The sequence below is a fragment of the Lonchura striata genome, chromosome 4 (genome assembly GCF_050655825.1).
Source record: "Lonchura striata isolate lonStrDom1 chromosome 4, ASM5065582v1, whole genome shotgun sequence".
Lineage (NCBI taxonomy): Eukaryota > Metazoa > Chordata > Aves > Passeriformes > Estrildidae > Lonchura > Lonchura striata.
In genome coordinates, this window is record NC_140706.1 from 27,039,097 (window position 1) to 27,061,013 (window position 21,917).

The 21,917-nt window shown below is 48.1% G+C and overlaps 1 protein-coding gene across 3 annotated transcripts in view; it reads left to right on the plus strand.

Annotated features, from left to right (window-relative positions):
• The first annotated feature begins 10,504 nt into the window (after positions 1–10,504).
• Positions 10,505–21,917, plus strand: part of PDGFRA (platelet derived growth factor receptor alpha) — a 35,145-nt gene continuing 23,732 nt past the window's right edge. Inside the window, exons 1-3 of one of the 3 annotated variants that reach the window (XM_085577869.1) lie at positions 10,505–10,643; positions 18,475–18,535; positions 19,860–20,174. In XM_085577869.1, the coding sequence (XP_085433995.1) occupies positions 10,629–10,643; positions 18,475–18,535; positions 19,860–20,174 (391 nt within the window). In that variant the 5' untranslated portion in view covers positions 10,505–10,628. Of the gene's footprint in view, positions 10,644–10,968; positions 11,135–11,536; positions 11,558–18,474; positions 18,536–19,859; positions 20,175–21,917 lie in introns of those variants that run through there. The other 2 variants (XM_021529108.4, XM_085577870.1) reach the window with 2 other exon arrangements.

Sequence of the window (21,917 nt, forward strand, 5' to 3'; positions counted from 1 at the left end):
AGTAGGATGCCTGCTGCCTGTGAACAGAAAGCAGAATAAAGAAAGACACTATGAAGAGGAAGGAAAGGAGCAAAATCTGAAAGCAGCCCTTACAGGACTATGGAATGATTTCATAAAGCTTTAAATTTACATTATGAAATCTACTCCCCTGCAGGGCTGTGAGCTGTCCTGTTAGTCTGGTTCCAGGTAGGAAAAGATCTCCTGGCCCCATCGCTCTGTGCACTGCCACCAAGAGGCCTTGGTGCAGCTGTGTCCCACCAGCTCTGCACACACTGGAATCCCGCTGAATTTCTTCCAGAGGCGCCTCTAAATCTCCAGGGGCAGGAGTCAATTTTGGATGGCATGCAAGAGTGCTTGAAATGCCTGTGTACAGCCTGTCTCGCTGTTGTGAGAGGCTGAGGAATCTAAGTGAACGGTCAACTTCTTCAGATTTAGGAAACAGTCTGGTATTTAGGCTAGAGTAAAAACAAATGTTGCCTGCAAGAGCAGATGAGGATGCTGTGTCTCACTTCCTGGAATTTAGGGCTGGCAAAGGCAGAATCCTTTTAATTCATATCATATCAAGGTCTTCTGCACATTCCTTCTGAATGGAGGATGCTGGAAGTGGAAAGTTGGCTCTGGTTTTTATTGTTTCCAAAACAAAGTTCTTTCGGTGATATTCCTGACAGAAACACTAGAAACTTTTCTTAGAACCCTACCTCCAATATACTGATTTTTCTGAGAGACATCTAACAGATCTCTGTAGGTACAGCCTGTTACATAAAGTGTTGTCCGTACAGATTTTCTGATTTACCGTTGCAGTTTTCAAAAAGTGAAAAACATCATGGATGATCACTATGAGTTCAAAGAAAAAAGATATCCTCTTGGTCCCGTTCTTTTCTCACTGTAACTTTGCTAATTTCAACCATTATCCCTCTTTTACATTAGTCAAGTTACTGTAATCATTGTGAAGTGATTGGTCTTCCTCCCTGTATAACTAGCACTAACATGAGCTGATCAATTTAATTCACTTGGTTAAACCCAGTCTTATGGACCATAACTCCAAAGGATATCTCATGTGTTGGTATGCATGGGCCCAAAGTTTTCTAATCTAATATGAACAGAAATGGTAGGTGGTCTGAACTTTCACCTTTGTAGACTTGTAGCTGCTTTAATGAATGCTAAGTGCATAATTAACATAAATGCCAGCATGAGGGCACAGGCCTCTGCCTATTCTTTCTCCACAGGCTTAGCTGCTCTGTCTACCCTGGATTTTCCCTGCTGAAGACACACTCGAGCCACTAAAGTGGACCTAATAATCTAATCATCAACAAAACCACTCTCCATCCAAATGGAGGATTTGAGGACTGGCACCTCTGCATTTCAGTATGCCTGGAGACCACCACCTTATAGACTAGGAGGTACCCTGCCTGTACCCTCTGCATGTGGCGTTTCTTGCACTGTGGTCCTGTTCTGATTCCAGGTCTAAGCCAGGCCTTAGCAGACCACAGGCTGCATCCAGGTCTTTTCCAACAGAAAGCCTGTCCTCCAGTGTGTTACTCTGCTGTCCCTCTGGCCACATCTATGGGCTCAGATGTGGTGGGGCTGATCCTTGGGCCTCCTCAGCAAATGGCAGAGACACAAGTCCACAGGAGTTAATCATTACGTTGCCATGAGACGCATCCAAACTGACATCAGGATGACATCATATTTCTCAGCACTGACTCCCTACCAAAGTCACAGTGCTGCTGTATTTTGGATTCATTACCTGCTCTCATAATGAAAGGGTTATTTTTTTACTTGAACAGGTTAAAACCATCACCCCTGGCACTTTTTAACCTCTGTAGAGATCTGAAAGGTTTTGTCCCTGAAGATACTTCACCACAGACTACTTTGGGTTTGACTTTTGTGGTGTCTCCCTTCTCTTGTGGTTTCTGGAGATGCTGCAGGAGTTGCAGAGCTGGCAAAGCCACGGAGCTGGGTGGAGGGAGCTATGGTGCCTGTGCTTACAGACTATGCTAATTTTATTTTTGCTTCTGGGTGGGAAGTCAGCAGTTGGTTTCAATCCCAATTTGAATGTGTCTTTCTCAGAGTCTGGCTCTCTTCTTGTGTAACACTGTGACGCTGAGATATTCTGGGACACTTTTACTAACCATGGCAGAGATGCATTCCTGGAGACTGGAGCAAGGGTGTTTTTCAGTGCAGGGCCACATGTCTGAGTGATTCCAGCTGGGAAACCCACTCTCTCTGGTGGTCTGATGGAGCTGAGGTTCACTGACCTTCATAAAACGGTGCCACCCACTGCTGTACGACCACCTCCCCCCTGTCACACACATTCCCCTTCACACTGCACACCCCTGTGACCTGGGGCTTCACCCTTGCTTCTCCTGGGTTTGGGCAGGCAGAGCAGTTTAGAAACAATGATGGCAGAGAGAAGGGAGGAAACAAAGCTACCCAAGAATGACAGCAGGTTTTACTCAGGCTCCAGTGGATGCTTTGAGGGATCCAACATGGATTTTTGAAAGACGGTTTGTTACATCCTTAATTCCAAATAATCCTCACTGCTGAGCTGGGAAGCAAGCATTCTCCACTGTGATCCTGCTCCTCTCCTGCTCTTCAAAATAATTGAGGAGTGATACTTACACAAGGTGACTGCCTACCCTAGCTCCTCTTGCTCCTTTATCTTCATTCAGATGCTAATGATGGTTTAAACCAATGTTTGTGATTCACAGACCTAAAGCAAAGCTAGGCAGAAGGTCTGTAGACAGTAGGGGAGGCAGCTATTTTTAACTCTCCTTCCCTAAGTCAATATTAGGATAAGCAGCAATGAAAAAGGCCAACACACGGAGAAAGAATTTGAAGCCAGGAGAGCTGCAGAAGCCGTCAGAGCAAGCAGCCTCACAGGGCAAAGGGCAGCAGAGAGACACTGGCAGGTGCTAAGTGGGCTGGGGGACCATTTGTCTCCCACAAAAAAAAGCACTAGACTCCTCAGATATTTACGATGGCTTCTGTCCACTCAAACTGTCCAACTACCTATATATTTTAACCTTCCCTAAACAGAGTTGTGTGCCTCCAGCATCCCTGTTAATGGCAGAGGCTATGGTTATACTTTTGAACACTGTTTTCATCAGCCCCTAGCTGTACAGCTGCTAATGTTTCTGGAGTAAAGCATTGCCTCAACCCTTCATCTTGTCAAATTGACTAAATCCTACAATATTTTGGAAAAGGATAACCTGAACAGGCTTCACAGATTCTTTCAGACTACCAGAGACTCTGCTTGCAGCTTGCTTAGCAAGAGAGTCCCAACCAAATTCCATAGATTAGTGTGGATAGTGTGGATTTCAACAATACTTTTTTCCTACTGTAGCATATAATGCATTGGGAGAAAAATAACTAAGAAAATAAAAATATAAGTTTGGTGATGGAAATTATGGAAAGGAATTACAAGAATTTATTTGGATTTATGTTGGCTTTACAAATGTTTTCTCCCATTGTAAAGACAGGGAGAGAATATTCTGTACTCTCTTGGCAATAAAAAGAGCATGCTTATATTTCCTTTGACTATGAAACAAAAAACAGAGATGAAGTGACCTGTGCCTATTCCTTTTTTGTGGTGTCTATGACTGATGGACAAAGTGAATGGTTCTAATTGGGCATTTATTTGTATCCTTACTGCTATTCCTTCAGCACTTAGCCTGTTAACAAGGGACAAAGGAAGAAAAATATGGATGAGAATATGGGCCAGGTTGGTGAGGGATTACCCAACAATTCCCTTTCTCTGAAAGAAATCTTAGATGTGTAAAATCAGAATGGGCTTCATCTTTCTGGCTTTTGCAGTACATGTTCTTTCAAAGCTGCAATCTGGGTTCACCTCCTGTGTTTGCTTCCTGCAATCTCCCAAGGCACACATGCAGGGCTGAGAAAGAATGGTGGATAAACTCATTTCAACAGAATGTTGTGTGATGTGATGTGTTAGGGTGCTTCTTAATTCTACAAACCTGCTCAACAGATAGATTAAAAGATTGCTCCATGAAAGAGTCAGCTGCACCATGGTGTCTTTGTTCACTGATTCAGCAAGCAGTCCTCTACCAAAAAAAGAAGGCTGACAATGCTTCACATTCATGTACTTTTGAAATAACAAAATAGATTTGACTCCTCCTACATGCTAACCCCACTTAAAAGGAGTAAAATACATTTTCCAAATACATATTTTTTGTATCCCACAAGGAATCAAAGAGAAATTACTCTTTCCCCTTCACACCTTCTTTTCCTCTACGCCCTAAAGAGACATCTGATTAATCCATGATGAAAACCTGGGACCAGCCAAGAGAATGACAAATGTCCTTGTGATTTCACTGGGGCTTAAAGCCAGACCTAACAAAAATTGATCAGCATCTTCTCATCACCTGCAATCAAATTATGGTGACATATTTTCTCTGACGGGCATGGGCCTAACAAATGCAGTGACAGTGGACGTAGAAAGTGTTAAATGTAATCTGGTTTTCTTACAGAAAATTGTGTAGCAATTTATAGTATTTCAGCAATCCTCTAGGAACTCCTTGCAGAGGTTGCTTTCCAGGGATACTAAGGAACTTGACAATTGCTCCTTCTCAATGTGTTGAGCTTAGCAGACAGGTAACAAGGTGTGCACCATAAAAAAAACCCATGTTGAATAAGGTGTAAATTCAGAATTATTTCAGTGCTTGTGTTGTGGCTAGAACAGTGAAATTCATTACTTCAACAGCAAGCAGAAGTCTGCAACTGCCACAGCAGCACTCGTATCTTTTTAATATAATTTGTTTTTAGTTTGGGCAGGGTCCTGCAAAATTAAAAGTTTCTGTACGTAACATTTTAAGCACAGTTGCTTGTCAAGGGTTAACTTGGTCAGTGGAACCTAAGTGAAAGTTTTAAAATACTGCTGTCATAGAGAACAAATGCCTTCAAAGCGTCTATAGCATACGTTATTTAAAAGAACACTGAAATAAAGTCCTGGTTTTAATTATTTTTCTTTGCAGAACTTCTCTAACTTTATTGCCAAAGAAAAGACTTCCAGAGCCAGTTTTTAATCTTAATTATACCAGATTCAATCTGGAATATTTCCCTTGAAGTTAGTTACACCAGGTTTACACAAAGCAGGATCTGGCCCAGTTTCTACATTAGACTCATTCTCAAAAGATAATTAGATTAAAAAGCAAAATATCTGGCTAAAAAAAGCCATCAGTATAAGGATGATAATGTAACTAAATGCTGCTGTATCCTCTGCTCTTGAGCCACATCAGAGCTTTCCTGTCAAAGCCTGAACTGTAGCTTCACATGTATGGCCACAGGAACCTTTACCTGCATTTTCCTCTCATTTCACACTCTCACTTCTCTCTCCAAGACCACCTTGCTCAAGAGGAGTGCATATAACTGAGTTCTCTAAAGGATTGTCAACAACAAACAGGCAAATTATTATGTAACTGAGGCAGAAAATGCTCTCTGCAAATTACATGAGGTACAGACTAAAACAAGTTGATCTTGGAGAAAAAGGCCAAATAGTCTTTTGGAGAAGACAAAAAAAAAGAGAGGAACTGTTTCCCTTGACATTTCAATATTTCAGTCTCTCCTGTGTCTGAACTAAAGAAAGAAAAATGAGAATATGGGCATTGGCTACTTCTTTGAATGGCTTGAGGTGTGATTGGTGCCTGCTTGATTCCTTCCATCACTGATTAGGGCCACAGAACCTTGAGTACAGAGGACAAACAGTGCTGCAAGAAGAATGAACTTGTGATTCATGTCTCCTGCTGACATACCTCCAGCATAATCTTGGTAAATTTGAGTAAAATGACTGAACAAATTCAGTGACTAAGAGGAATGCCTACATTTACTTCCAGGTCTGGAACCTTTTGCTGACTCAACAACATGGATGCTGTCTCTTGCAACTCTTAGTGGTGGCTCCACACAAACCCAAATTCAGCAAGCTCTTAGGAAGCATTAATGCCTTTCCATCATCTCAGTCCTTGGGATGGGGAAGATCTATGTTCAGAAACACTCCATGCCACAGAAATAGAGGGACAAGGTTTTGTTTGCAGGGGTATTTTGGAGCATGAAAGATCGGGTGAAGAGAGGGATCCTTTTAGAAACCTAATTACAATTCATAAACCTTGGCTGTAGCTCCAGTATTTCCACAGCAAATCACCCCAAAGGTGTGTATTTATCACTAAGTATCAGAAGAAAACCTGTTGTTGGATGAAGCAGAAAAATGACATCCCTTGCCTGGAACAAGGGGGTTCCGGGTACTCAGTAACAGATGTGTTTCTCTCCTCAGTCTGACACTTTATGATGCTCAGCCTGTCTTGGCTCTTCAGTGCCCACAGTAGGAATGTATGGTGGACGGGAGCAGCCCAGGCATACGCGGGGACCGACACAGACGCGGACGCTGGCACATGCCCACTGTGTCGCAGTGACCACGGCGACATCCAGGGTGGCCTCCATACCTAATGCGGCTCCCCCGTGCAGAACTCAGGGCTGGGTTCCCAAGCACAGTAGCCCGAGGGGAGCAAAGCTGGTACTAATAGTAAATAGCTGCAGAACGAAAGCAGCTTGCTCTGGCTGTGGTTTTGTCCTGCTGTAATCCATTAATTGCTGCAGCTCGAAAGAACAAAGGCAGAGATAATGGTCTCGGGAGTTACGAACCGAAGTCAAACCTGGGCTGAATCAGCAGACGACCCTTTGATTTCAGAGGGAAAACTTATCATTTGTGGCACGGGAGGAATTTATCTCTCTGCTTTGCTTGCAACACGCCACATCCCCCGAGCGGCTGAGGCGGGTCCGGGCCGGCCCTACAGGGCTGGAGCCATCAGGCTCCCGGGACGGCGCCTCTCGCCATGTTCTCCGAGCCGCCCGGTCGGTGATGAAGCGCAGAGGCAGCGGCGGCTGGCGGGGCGCGGTGCCGCGCCGGGCTCGGCCGCCGCTCCCGCGGGCTCCGGTGCCCTCTAGTGTCGCGGGGGCGCTGGCACTGCCCCGCGCCCTCGGCCGGCGCTGCAGGCACCCCGGCGGCGCTGCCTCCCCTCCCGTCGGGGCGGCGGCTCGGCCGGGGCCGCGCTCCCCGCCCGGGGGTCGGGGCGGGGCGCGGAGCCAGGCGCGGCGAAGGGCCAGGCGGGTACCAGCCCCTTTCCCCCCTGCTTGGCCTCGCCCCCGAACTGCGTCCAGCCTGCTTCTGGACCACAGCGGGCTGTTTATTCTGTCGCAGTCAAAAAAGTCAGGGCGGGAGCAAAAGGGAAAACAGTCTGTTTTTTAAAGAATAAGGCGTCCACGGCTCTTTTGGCGTCTTTTAATGTCGAGAGCCAAACGCAACAATGAAAGCAAAACAGCTCGACGTCGTGGCAGCAGCGGCCTCGGTGGGGAAACGGCGGGCATGGGGAAGGAAAACGATAGTACGGAGAACTACCTCGAACAGCCATGTGGCAAATAAAAATAAAGGCTAGGGAGGGCAGGCTGGGCAAAGTTAATTTCTTTTTGTCTGGCTGCCTGTCCTCCCAGTGACACGGGATCCCTGCTATTCAGAGCCAAATTTTGTTGAACAAACAAAATGAGGGAATCTGTACTCGTGGAAAGATGGAAATAAATAAAAATCTAAAAATCTGGCAGGACTGTAAATGTACACAAGACCCTCCCACCGCCAGAACACTTTTCCCGAAGGGGCTCGGGCCCCTGGAGTTTCCGAGCTTAGCTCGCCTTCCTAGGCGAGGCAGCCTTCACCGCTGTACTCTTTCCTAGGCGATAGATGTGAACACAGATGTGAGGCTGCTCTGCTTTCTCCCTCTCTCAGGGGTTGAGGGGTCTCTGCTTCAGGTTGTAGCTGCTCTTCACGCAGGGGCTTCCTGCTCTAAAAGGGAAAAAAGGATGACTACTGCTCCGTGCACCGCTGAACGTGGGTAACGATAATTAAACCCAGACAAGCCTTCCCATCCAGTCAAAAGGCTGCGGCCCCTCAGCGGGTGTTCCCGCGGAGCCCGGGCCGGGGCACCCCCGCTCCCCTGCCCAGTCCCGCTGGTGGCCACACAAGCCACCTATTAGGTTGTTCAATAGGCTTAACCAGTTAACCGCGGCCGGCTCACCCTTGGGAGAGAGCCGCAGGAAACGCTTTATTACTTGAAACAAATTGTGATTTCTCCAGGGAGGGGGATGCTGAGCGAGGGAGAGGGGAAAGGGGCCTCGAAGGCTCCCAGCCCCACTGGAAGCGTCTGAGAGTGGAGAGACCCGCCCCGCAATAACCCGAGCCGTCGGTGCTCCCGCTGCCCGGACTCTGACGGCGCCGCGGGCCCGGGGAGGGGGACACACACACCCGCCCACCCCGGGGGGCAGGTTGGCAGCATAAACAGGCGAGAGCGGCTCTAGCACGGGCGCCGCACTTCGTCTGAGACGTGCAGCTTCCATCTGGTACCACATAAACACACGTTAACGGGATGCTTTATGCTCCAGCCCTTCAGGGGAGGGGAAGGCGGGAGGGCAGGGGAGATGTAAAAAATCCCCCACCCCCAGCCTGTCCTCTCGCTAACCCCATGTCCCCCTCGCCTCCGTGGACGGGACCCCCCTGCACCACACGGGGCGGGAGGCAGAGCTCAGCAGCCGTCCTGGAGGGTTTATTTTAACTACCACCTCCCCAGCGCGGGACCAATCCATAGGCACCGCCGGATCCCTCTCCCTGAGGGAGGAGCGGGCAGAGCCCAGCTCCCGCCGGCTCGGTGCTCCTGGGGTGGCGGGCGTGGGGAAGGGAAAGCTACGTCGGGGAAAGCTTTCCCCGGAAGGGTGCCTGAGCGACGGTACACCTCCGCCACTGTTTCCGCAGAGCCGTCGGGCCCCCGCCCGAAGGGCCAGACTGGCCTAGCAGGCAGCCTTGCCAGTCGCCTAGTTTAAAATTTTTATTTTTGGCTGGGTCTTGTGAGATCCCACGTGGAAGCCGTTAACGACCTCTCGATAATGATCGTGACAAAGGCATTATTCAAATGAGGCAGGTAATTGCAACCAGAAGGCGCCTCCTCCCCTTCCATTTTGCTCCTTTCTTTTCGAAAGAGTAATTCTCGCATTACATCCCATCCTGATAGTATTTCGCCAGGAATCACCCCGCGTGTTGAACCAGATACACTCACGCCGGTAACATCGCGGCCCGAGCCCTGCAGGATCGCCCCGGCGCATAGGCAGTTGATGCTCATCTTTGAGGGGTTTAAATTTGCGAGAGCCCGCAGCTCTGATCCAAGTAATGATAAAGCATTTCCCCCTACAAATTAAGGGGTTCAGGATGCTGGGTGCTCTCGCACTCTCAGATGGAGAATTCCAGGGTACGGTGTGGGTTTTTTTTCTCCTGTGTTGTTTGTTTGTTTGGTTTGGCCTTTTTTTTTTTTTTTTTTTTTTTTTTTCCTTTCCTCCATGCCTTTTTGACTCACTGCGAGCCTGTTGTTTATTCACAAGCTTTACGGTATCCTGTTAGCATTCCGACCAGGGTCTGCTCATAGATCTGACTCCGATGATTTCCTGGAGGAACATGTGGAAGCAATAGCGGGGTTGTGCACTCACCCGAGCCGAGGATGCACTAGTGGAGGGCGTGCAAAAGGCCGGGAGCGCCGCCGGGAACCTTGAGAGCCCAGACAGGGGTACCTCAGCCCTGAGCGCGCATCCTTGGGAGTTGGTTCTCGTTTCTGCCTCTATTCTCTTTAGGGCATCTTCGTTTCAGAGGCTGAACTCTCCCTCGCTTAGGAAAGAAAAAAACCACGGGGTCCTGGCTCTTGACTTCGAGACGAAATTTTTGTTTAATACTAAATGGGAGAAAGAGGTGTGGGTGGTGGTTGTGCTGGACTGGGGAAGGAAGGAAAGGGGAGAAGCCGCGGCACACAGCTGTGGGGCCGGTGCCCTCCCCAGAAGGCAGGCGGCAAGCAGGGACCGGCTCCATCCTCGCCGTTCCGTTCCTGGGGCTGCACTGCCCCCTCTCCCGCGGCCGCCGCATCGCCGCGCCCCGCCGGCCCCGCTCGCCTCGCTCCGCACGAAGCCTGCAGCAAAAGGGCGGCGAGGGCAGCTCCCCGGCAGCTCCCTCGGCCACCCCTTATCGCCAGTGATAGCGACGGCCAGCAGAGCAGAGATACCCAGTGCTGGTTCCCCGGCGGGGATCAAAGCTCCGTCTGGAGCGTGTTCAAACAGGACGGGCTCGGACGTGCGCTGCCCGCGCCTCTGCCGGCACCTCCGGCTCTTGTCGTGTCCCTGGTTTGGTTATTACTGGGGTCTGTTTGAGCTGGGCAAAGCGAAGGCAGAGACGAAGAGAAGAGTGTTCTCGGTCCCGTCGGAGCTGCGGGCTTTGGGGAGGCTGGCTCTTGGCGAAGGTTACCTTTCGTTGTGTCTTTCATTCATAAATGTTAGCGATTCGTCTCTCCCCCTGTCTCTTTGCGCCTTCTGGTCCTGGCTGGCTCACGGCCGTCCGTGCAGCTTTCTAGCCCAAACCCGAGCGCAGCGGTGTACAAAGGACACGAGGAAGCCGCGAATTCGTTTCCAAATCAAACTCCCCATCCATAAACTCACACGGTAAGCGTGGACATCGAGCGCGGCGCCCGAGCCACCGTCCTGGAGGGTCTGAGGAGGGAAGACTCATTCATGAAATTTGGGAGCACTCTTGAGTTTTCATGAAAGTTTTTTGGGTAATTTTTTTTCTTCTTTTTTTTTTTTTTTTTCATTTTCTCCCCCTGCAGTGCAAAACTCCCCGCTTCCCCCTTTCCTCCCCCTCGCCCCTGCCATATGGCCAACCTCCCCCTCCCCTGCAAGGCTGCTGAAATCTGGAGGCAGGGACGGCCCCCCTGCCTGCGTAAGAGCCTCCCTCCGGCGCGCCCGCCTCCGGCCGCGGGGCTGGGGGCGCCGGGCGAGCCAGCACGCTCTTATTCTGAAGGGGCCTGAGGGGGGCTTCATTTCCTGACAGCTATTTACTTAAAGCAAATGATTAGTTTTGGAAGGATGGTCTATAACATTGAATCAATTACGGGACGCGGTTTGTGAGACCATTACAGTCGGATCGGGAGGGAGGGCGAGCGGGAGGGAAAGAGCGCGGCTGAGCAGGGAAAGTCACAAAAGACGTGGACATATTTTGGATGTTTTACAATCTGCAGGATTGGGGCTGCGGATTGTAAAGGAGAAGGTAAGAGGTGCGGGGCATTTTCCCCACCTTTTTCGTTTTTTACACCTTTTCTCCCGCGGTTTTCTCCTCGTTTATTTTTTCCCGTTTTTCTTTATTTATTTATTGGGGGTTTTCTTCGTGTTTTTTTTAAATTTTTTTTTTTTTTTCCCCCGATGCTCCGAGCCGAGCGGAGGTCTTCTTTCCGCGGGGCGCAGGCGGTGGGCGCTGGCGACCCCGCGGAGGGGAGTGGGGTGCAGCGCTGCGCCGCGCCGGCCGTCGGGGTGCGGCGGCGAGCAGCGCGGGCAGCGCTAATGACAAACACATTGGGACGGCGGCAGCCACCGCGCCGCATTCCTGCCACGGGGGCGGGAGCGACCCGCCGGGGCTCCGCGGGCAGCGGCGGTGCCCGCCCCAGGGGGGAAAGCGGGGACGCGCACCGACCAAGTAAGCGGTTCCCTCTCTTCTCGCATCCCTCGCTTCCTTCACCCCGCTGCTCTCCCGTCCCTTCCCCCACCCTTTGTTTTTCATCACCTTCCCTCCTTTAGATCCCCTTTCTCACCTCGCTCCCCCTGGCCCGGTAGCCTAAAATGCCCGAGATCCCGAGCGGAGGCACGCATACAACCCCCGAAAGGCGACCCGATCTCCATCCCTGCGCGCCCCGTCTTTTTTTTAAAAAGTGTCTTGGTGAAAGGGAGGATGCTGAATTTAGACAGGGCTGGTACCTGGAGCCTTTCCAGCCTGCAGCTTCTCTCTCAACGGGAGTGCCAGCCCTGCCGTATGCCCTGCCGGACTGCTGGACCCCACTGCCTCCTACCCCGGGAAGGGCAAAGTCTTCGCGGCCACCTTCTGGATTTTGTCAAGCGCAGAGCTGCAAACTTGCCAGCCTCTGCCAAGCTGGAGTCCCCTGGAAAAGTCCTAGGAGCAAGTAGGAAATGGCTTTTTGGCTGTCCACGGCATTGCTCAACATTTTTGGACGCGGATCCCATAGCTCAGGAACCGTTCCAGAGAACAGGACTTGGACGGCTTTTTCTGCAGCAGCAGCGACAAATCTAGCAAGGCAGCAGCAGTCCCAGGGCACGGCCGCCAGCCCCCGGGGCTCGTCCGCACCCCGTCGGGAAGGCGGCTGCGGACCAGAGGCGGGAGCGATGCCCTGGCCCCCATCAGTGCCGGGGGCACGCTCCCAGCGCCCCTCGACGGTATTTTCGGCGCGTCCCTTGCCGATGTTCGAGCTCCCTAGCGCTCCTGCGGGGCCTAAGTCTGCACTCCCGGAGAGGGCAGCGCATCGCCTCGGCCCTTATGGGAACCTACGAACCCGTTCCCGCGGCTGCGGGCGCATCGCTCCCTCCTGGTCCCACAGCTCCCAGGCGGGGCACAACTTCTGTCCCCCGCCGAGACTCCCGCCCCTCTCCAGACCCCTCGCCCTGGGGCTTCGTGCTTCGCCTGACGGAGAGGGCTGAAGAAGAAGCGTCGGGTCGTAGCGCCAGCTCCGTAGGGAAACACGTCTGTGCTCTGCTCACCCCCGTTTCCCCTATCCCGCTTTTTCTTTTTCCCGGCTACCCCGCATTAGGAAGAAAAAAAAACAAACTTCGTCTCTCCAGCTTGGCAAAGGCTTTCCTATTGTTTCCCAGACAAACAGTGAAGTGGCTGGGAGCTGCCATCTCTGCTAGGTTTGCTCGGTGTCCCGGGCAGCCTTTGATCTGCAGCGGCTCCAGCCGTCGGGCTGCGCCGAGGGTGGGCGGACCGAGGGGGAGCCGCGACAGCGCCGCTGTCCCGCTCCCCGGGGGCTGCCGCCCGGGCTCCCCGCGGGCCGGCAGGGTCTGTCGAGCGGCTACAGCCTGATGGTGGCTGCAGGGTGTGAACGGAACTTCCCTCCACCATCCACACCCCAGTCCCGACTGGCTGCAGGCGGCCCCTGGTTCCCAGACGGGACGCACCGGGGGAAGCGGGATGGCTTGTTAGGCTCTCGGCATCTCCCAGGGCCGATGTAGAGCCCAGCTGGAGCCCCAGCTCAGCTGACTAAGCTCTGTGTCCTTAGATGGGACAAGACACAGGATCAAAGCAAGGAGACGGGCATCAAAGATTTCTCTGTCGTCGTCTCATCAAAATCGGAACTGTGGAGATTCGACTTTTAACTCTGCATGTAGAAACACTAGGGAAAGCTCTCCCAGCAAGAGACTTCGGGTTTTGCTTCTAGTTAACAATGAGTATTTTAGAAAGGCCCTCAGCTAAACAGCGGTTTAACCAACCTCAAAGCTTGGGGAAAAAAAAGTTTGCAGAAAAATGAGACCTCACAAAACACTGGGATTTAGGAGTCCAGAAGCAAACCAGCTTTCCCAGCCTGCAGGCACTCTCCTGCTGCTTTTAAATGAGATCCCTTGTTCTGGTACTCCTCTTCAGGCACTGAAGAGCAGGAGGTGTGCCAGTCCAGCTGCCATCGGGTACTGGGCCATCTTTGCTGTTACTAGTTTGTTGATGTATGGGAAATCTTCATGTGGCTCTGAGGGTAATATATAGGTATTAGGTTTCAAGAAAGCAGGAAGTAATAAATATTTTAATAAAATACCTCTCTTCTCTACTACAACATTGGGCTAGGATTGAAGTAAAGTATACATAGACAGAAAGTCTTGCATAGCCCAGACCTCACAGATTATTTCCAGCTAAAAATGAGGCTGAAATGAATAACTTTATGTAATCCTTGCCCTGCTTGCTTCTGTATTTCATCATGACTACAATGGTACCTACTTTTGTATGTGAACTCTAAAATTTTTTTAGCAGAAGATATTTTCTTTTTTACTTTTGAAGACTTAAAGACAAAGGAATGACTTCTGAGAGGTGTTTTTTCCTAGTGCTGGTAAAAATTGCTGACAATTTAAAAAAAAAAACACAGACAAGAAAGCAAATGATCCTTTCTCTCCCTTATGCCTTGCTCTCCTGCTTGACTCATCTCTTTCGAGCCTATAAAGCTTCGCATGGGTACCCAAGGGAAAAGTTTGCAATAGCTAGGCTTCCTAGTTCTTGTGGTCAACAGAGATGGATATTTTTTCTGCACAATGCTTCTCAGCACTTGAGTTTGGATCTGAGGTGTTCTTTGATTTGATTCTGAGAACCTAAGGAAGATGTATTACTTGGAAGTGTCAGCTGGCCTCGGTTTTTTTGTTTTGTTTTTTTTTTTTCCTCTTTGTTTGTTTGTTTGTTTGGTTGGTTGGTTTTTTTCCCTTCCCTGTTTTTTGGGACAATCTGTAAAACCCTCCTTGGATCAAGTGGGAAAATTTGGGCTTTCCAACTCCCCCACCACCTTTAGCTCCTAGACTGAGGGACTTTGTCCTGGAGGGTTAGGCTGAAGAATTGGGACTGACTAGAAGGCTTGCTGGGAAGAAGCCTCAGTATCCTGCAGAGCACAAAGTAGGAGATCAACACTGGGCTACCCTTGATGCATGGCTATGCCTTGGGTTTTTTTTCTATGTACAGGCTATGCTGGATTAAAATATTTGTGAAGGGTCATGGAACAAGCCTCATTTTGGGAGAATATTTATGCCAGTCTTTTTCATGGAAAGCTTTGAACCTTTCCCCAGCAAAACCATCAGACCCACATGTTAGCGCTGCAGGGCAGCGCTGCTCTTGTGGAGAGTTGAGTTTGCAGTTTGGGAACTGAGGACCAAGAAACGTTGCAGGATGTCCTGTCTGAACATTTACATTCAGCTGGTGACATATACCACAAGAAAGAAATGTCTTTTCTTGGGCTGGCCATGGCTCTTCCTGGAAAAGATCAGCTTTCCCAGAAGGACAGACTGCCACTCTGACAAAATCACGACTGAAATTACCCAGCCCTCTCATAACAAGGATAATCATATCATTACGTGCCAAGATTTACAATCCAAATACTCCCCTATCACTTATGTAAATACAGAGAAAATGGGACTAGGGTTGGTGTGTTGTTGGGGTTTGGGCTTTTTTTGTTTGCTTGTTTGTTTGGGCTTTTGGTTTTTTGTTTGTTTGTTTTTGGTTGTTGTTGTTGGGTTTTTGTTTTGTTGTTTTTATTTTGTTTTGGTTTTAATCACACGGAATAAAAAATGTAGGAATTTTGAATTTTAAGTTGATCCGGCAGACCCAGTTGAGGTTGCTGCGTTGGAGACTAGCGCTGCCTTTGGCCGGACCAGAAACGCGTCTCGCTAATGCGGATCAACATTGCCATCCTGTGGCCGCCGGTGCGAACGTCAGTGACGGCGCGGTGGCAGGAAACCAGCCCAGCGGTCTCCAGCGTTCGGGAGACGGGCTGGTTTTCTGTCTTGAAAGAGGTCTTCGGTTGATTCATAGCAGTATAAAAATAGCATGCACCCTTGGCTCTTCTCGGTCCCCCTCCGCGCTTTCTCTTTAGGTCATGTAGAGCACTCACCTAGGAATATCGTAATTTTCTAAAAGTGTATTTCTGTTGAGGTTCTGAACATTGATTTTACCTTGTCTTTTGTGGCACAGTCAATGAAACCTTTCTTTATAGGAAGACAGTGCTTGGCAGTTAGTGTTTGGAAAATTGACTCCTGACTGATAATAGTTCTTCAGAATTAGTTTTTTGATTAAAAAAAAGAAATTAACCACAGAAGTCCACAAGAGAGATACCAGGATTTCAGTCAGAACGTTTCAAAACGTATGTAAATTCAATGGCTGTCCAATCCGGGGCAAACCCTTGCAAAGAATTTGGCAAATCTGCCAGTGCATTACCTTTCTTTTACTAGACGCAGTCATGTTTATGTTTTGGCTAGCAATGTCCTATGTAAGCAAGAAAACAAAGTTTGCTTAAACTCACATTGTATGTATAATGTTAATACTGGGTTTCAGTATAAACTGGAATAAATAATAAAATAAATAATAAAATACTGGACTTCAGCAAGGCTACACCAAGTTATGGATTGATAGACCAGTGTTAGGAACTGAACCAGATGTATTAATCCAGGGTTGAGATTTGGCTAGCTGGGGACAAAGACAACTGGTTTGCCATAAGGAAGGTAAAGGAGCTAAAAAGGTGCATACAAAGGTGTATGTGATTGTAAATAAAGAAAACCAGGATGGGTGTAGCTGCTTGATGTTGTGGGAATGAGTAAAGTCTCCTGCCCATAAGTGTGAAATAGTGCCTGTGTTAAACCTTGAGTCCAGCATGGATGTGTGAGGATATGCTGGGGATGGCACCAGCATCCTTAAATCAGATGCGTGATGTAAGTGAATTCAAATAGGTTTTGAATAGGAGTGGTGGTGAATCCTTAGTACATTATTCTGTCTTTCATGGTGAAGAAGTGTTGCTCTGGGTCTTGATGAGATTAACGGGTCATTGAGGAAAGATCAAAGCTCTGGGTTGCGAAAGAAGAGCCAGATGGAGAAAGCAAATTTAGTTAAGTCCTTCTGTTTTTAAACTGCAGTGCTGCATTGAGACACCCGTTTATTGTTGATTTCAGTGTCAACCAAGACAGCAAGTTCAAAGTAGCACTTTGGAAATGCCATCACCTGCATTTACATCACTGGGCTTCAGTCCTCACTTAACACACACAGCTCTGCAACAAGTCCACTTCAGCAGAGGTTCTGCTGTGCGAGAGATGAACTAGCTTTGTTTTCTGTCCTCCTCTGCTGCATCACTTGCACTGAATAGTCTGGCAAAACAACACAAGATGGGGAGAGAGTTGCCTTTTCAGTCAGAAAAGGGAGGGAACATGGCAGAAGTGGGGTAACGTTGTTTTGTGGATCTTGGCAGATTAGGAGTCAGATCAATAAAGCAGGCCATGGTAAATCTTTAAAGAGTTACAAAGGGTTACTTTAATAGAAAAAAATGCAGAGTATAAATGTGATAAAAATAAGTAAAGAGGCTGAAAGTGAGGGAACTATTTGATATCCAAGAGTCTGTTATTGATGGGAGACAGATACATAAACACATGGCAATTATTGCTAATGGAAGAAGCAGGCAAGATGTCTTGTCTCTGCTGGAACATTGTTAGCTGAATTTCTGAAGGTGTTTGTACATATTTTTGAGGCAAGTAGTCTTTTAATCCTTCTTCTGAGACCTTTATGTTTGAATATAAAATTCTTTTGCTCTGCAAAGGGGTGCTGTCTGCTCCACCCATTGCAGGGGAAAAGCAGGACAAGATCAGAAACACTCCTTGGCATGTTGTAAGCATTAAGTTTCCATATGGCACTGCCACAGTTGTAATAACTAGATGCACCTATGTGCTTTCATATCTCAGCATCAGGAACTGAATACCAGAGGATGAATAGAAACTCTCCAGAACCTTTGTAAAATAGTCCCTGTCTTGGCACATAATCCTTTATTTTACTCTTTGGTTGGTGTTTCAAATTAGGGGCTCTTCTGTGCAGTGTTGTTTTTTTTTTTTTTAATTTTTTAATCTATATTGGATTTGGGCCAAATTCAGTTGTTATTAGAAGTCACCAACAAAACATCTGTTGGTTTCAATGGGAGCAGGGATTGCAGGATCTTCTCCTTTAGAAATTACCTAGCATGCTGCTTGAGGGTTTTATGTAGAAATGTCATTATATGGCACAAAAATTACATAGATGTTGATTGCTATTGTTGTCTCTATAAGACAGATGCTTTAGGATTATATGTTTGAAAGCTGAAATAATTGCATGTGATCTATGACTCTCTGCACTGTTGGGAAGAATAGATTCTCTATGAATGGCACTGCTGGCCTACAGTCTGCAATGGATTTATTTAATTAGAAAATTTCAGCATGTGTTTTAAATAGCGTGTCTCTCGATCAAGGGAATTCTTGCTAAATAAGCAATAAGAACTATTGTATTACATTGTATTCTGTAAGCTATATATACACATCTGTACAATGGCAAAACAAAAATATCACTCAGGGTTGTACTATTTGTAATAAGAGCGGCTTTAAAATGTACTTTTTCTCCCATAAAAACTTCTTGGAGCTGAAAGGTCAGAACTTACTGCATGAAGATGTTACATCTTCATTGATGCTTGTGAGTGTGCTGCCTGTTTCTGCGGGCTCGGTCCCAGAGGCTACAGTGGGAACTGAGCTGCCTGCAGGCTCTTGGAAAGGGGATGCACCAGGACTTGGTTCCTTACAGCAGGACTTGGCTCCTTACTCTGCCAGTGGAGAGGAGGGTCACGGTGTCTCATCTGCCTGTGCTCAGTCTGTGGCCACACGCACCTTGTGGCAGTAGGTGGCATGAGTCTCACTGGGCTGTGGCTGTGAACTGGGGTCCCTGGACCACTTCTCTTTGCAGCACTGTGTGTAGTGATGGGAAGCTGCACTCAGGTGCTACAGAAGAGGGGTTCTGCTGAGTCTTATACAGCTGTCAGGCCATTAACTCTCTCTCTTGCCTTCTCCTTTCTGTTTCAGTTGTTGGCAGCTATGGGTACTTACCCACAGACATTCCTGATCCTGGGATGTTTCCTCACAGGTAATGTTCCTCAACCCTCTAAGCTTCCCCACCCCAAATTCTTTATAAGTAGGTATTTAAACTCGCTTTCATTCTGCCCACAATAACAAATGCCACATGGTTGCCTGCTGGTCACAGACCTGGTTTTTCTGCTTTTCCCCCTGGTAGGCCATGAAAGACCTCCTGAGAAGGCAGTACTTTCACTGGCCCGTAGTGGCCACTTTGTCTCTCCTGTGCTGCTATAGCCTCCCACCACTTGTCAGAGTGTGCAGGGAGGGTGAGCTGCCCACCTGCCCGCCGGGCATTCTCCGGCCAGGCTGCCTGTGTGGGCTCCCCGCGTCCTCCCACTGCACCGCACTCCCGGGGCTGCCGCCCAGCCGCCCAGCCTTGCTGGACTAATGGTCATGGGAGGGCAGGGCAGGCTTTGCCACAGGGTGCCAAATATAGAAAGGGCCTCTAGAGCAAGGTAACGCTGGGCAGGAGTGGAAAAGGGTTTCAAAGAGTCTGGATTCCTGGTGCCGGTTTATTGCAGAGAGTGCCAATTTCACTCGGTGGGCCTAGGTGCTTGTTTATGGTACAGGTCATTTAGTAGACTGAAACCACAAACATGTTTCCTTGGTGAGTTCCTCATTTTGTAGAGTTTGGATCCTCTAATTTTCCTTCTGAGAGTTGGACCTGCACCAACCCACCTGCAAATTACCTAGACTTGCAAATCTGAGCCTGTAACTGGAGATTGCATCTGCAAAGCATTCAGTCTACAACATGTAGTTCAGTGAATTGCAGTTTTATTTGGCTACAAGCCTTCTGTACATTTTGGCTAGAGGTAGATGTGATGTAAAAGCTCCTGCTTTGGCCCTTTGCAGAAGCCAAAGTCAGATGTAAAGTGCAGGTTTTAGTCTTGGGAAGCGGTTTCCAAATTTCAGCTGTGAGCTTGCTTGAAAGCTGACAGGACTGCTGGTTTCCTGACCATAGCTGTAAGGTGTACCTGTGACCCAGCAGCCAGGGTGTGGAATTCACTGGTCTGGAGTAGAAATGTGTACAAATTTGGGGCTGGAAAGCTGTGGTGTGGATTGGAAGTTATCTCTAACTTCACCTCTGTCTGTCTTTCACCTCTTGATTTGACAAATACAAGTCAGCAGGCAAACACTTAACATTTCAAAGGAAATCCATTTGTTATTCCTCAGGCAAAGCTTTGGTTTTTAACAAGGGCAAATTTCCTGGGACATCCACAGGTCTGAAATAGTCAGAAAAGAAAGCTGCTCTGGACCCTTTCTGCTTCCTTTCACACCCCTGTGCTGAGGCTGTTTTGTGTATTGACATGCTATTTATTTGTGTCTTTTTGCAGGACCATTCCTAACATTTTGCCAGCTTCCTCTGCCAACTATTGTTCCCAATAGGAATGAAATGGTGGTACAGCTGTATTCCAATTTCACACTCAAATGCTCTGGAGACAGCGAAGTGAGCTGGCAGTACCCAGTGACCGAGGGAAACCACAGGATAGACATTAGACACGAAGAGAACAACAGTGGCTTCTTTGTGACAGTGCTCGAAGTAGGAAATGCCTCGGCTGCCCATACGGGCTTGTATGTTTGCTACTATAACCACACACAAGTGGAGGATGGGGAGGTGGAAGGGAAGGACATCTACATCTATGTGCCTGGTAAGTTGGGGATGCCACAGCTGTACCTGGAGCTTTGGGTGGGAGAGGAGAACCATGGATGTTCAGAAGAGGTGTGTTGCTGATGGCAATTTACTGTCATTTACAATAACCCCAGGGTTAAATCATGTGTAAATCAAGACCAGCCCCTGTAAATCTATGGATATGTTATTCTTTCTTTCTATTGGTTTTCACTTTTTGATAAGAGTTTGAGTTCTCAAGAAGAGTGATGAACACAGAGCTTTAGAGCTGAGGTCTTGTGACTAGCAGGGGGCTGCAGAGCAGACCTTGGTGGCCAGGTCAGCTCATCGCTGGGAGTATGTCAAGCCTTCAGGTTTGCCTGGTTCCCAGGTGGAGATTAACAGAAATTCCAGACTTTTCAGGGGGCACTTGGGTGGATATCTTGGGATGTGTACTGACAAAACCAATGCTGTGCAAGATACTAAAGCTGCTGTCAGATGAAGAAGGCCATATCCTGTTTTTAACCTGAATTAGGCTTTAACTGGGAATTGGAAAAAACCTGTGTGAGGAGAGGGCTTGGGAAGTGTCAAGCAATGGAGATGTCTTGGAGGTGACTGTCACAAGGAGGGGAAAGAAGTGTTCTTGCTGGTCAGTCTGACACAAGATTAAATACATGGTGCTACTGTGCAGTGCCCTGTAATTTTCAAGGCAAACACAGACTTCCCAGGTCCTGTGTTGCATTTCTCTTTAGTGGTGGAAAACTACCGGACTCAGAAGAAATGGCATCCCTTCTTTTTGGAAGTGCCTATTTCCAGCTTTGCCCTCCCACCCCTTTGTTCTGACTAGAAACCTGCTTAAAGGCTTTCCACAATCTCTATTGGATGAAAATCTTTATTGTCATAGTCGAGATAGGCACGAAAGGCTGAGCCATGACTGACTGCTTTTGTAAAGCCCTGTCTGGATGTTTTCTCAGCATTGGCTGGGCTTCAGGGGGTGAGGGTCACAACTAACTGCAGGGCCAGAAGAGATCAAGCCACTGGATTTGCAGTAAACATATTGAACAGGGAACAAAAGAGAAGAGAAGAGATTGCAAATCATCCTCCAGAATTGCAGCATGTTCTGAAGGAGTGATATCTGCAATGGCAAGGAAGATTCTGGAAGGGCAAAAAGCCAGGAGGGAGCAACAGGACTTGTTTTACAGGCTACTTTGCTCTGGCATTAAGTTTTTGCTGTTGACAGTGTGTAATTCAAGGACAGTGATTCTTCCAAGACTTTCTCTCCATTTGCCACAACAAATGTAAAGTGTTTGCATTCGTTCTTGAAGCAAGATGTTTCAGCAGAGCTGGATACTGCCAGCTTTGGCACATATATCTCAATATCCAAGCAACTCTAACCAAATTACCAGAAGATGTTGTTTATGTTAATCAGTTTTGCAACTCACCCAGTGGAGGAGTATAAAGGCAAAAGTTGGAAGATTTCCTCAAGAGGACTCTTTGGTTGGTTTTCAAAAGCCTCTAGACATCAGCCTACCAGATTTGCAGGGCAGAGACTCCCTGTAATTTTTTCCACTTGCTAACCATCAAGATGTCATAAATGCAGAAACATATCCTTTTCTCCAAATTATAGAGAATGTTTCTGTTTCCACTATAAACTTTGTCTTTACAGTTGTTTTTCCTGCAATGAATTAGGAGGGCAATGGGTGGCAGCAACCCACTTTAGCCAGAGAGGATTACGCTGGGACTTCACACAATATCCTATTTTCACTAACAGCACATAGAAAACCAA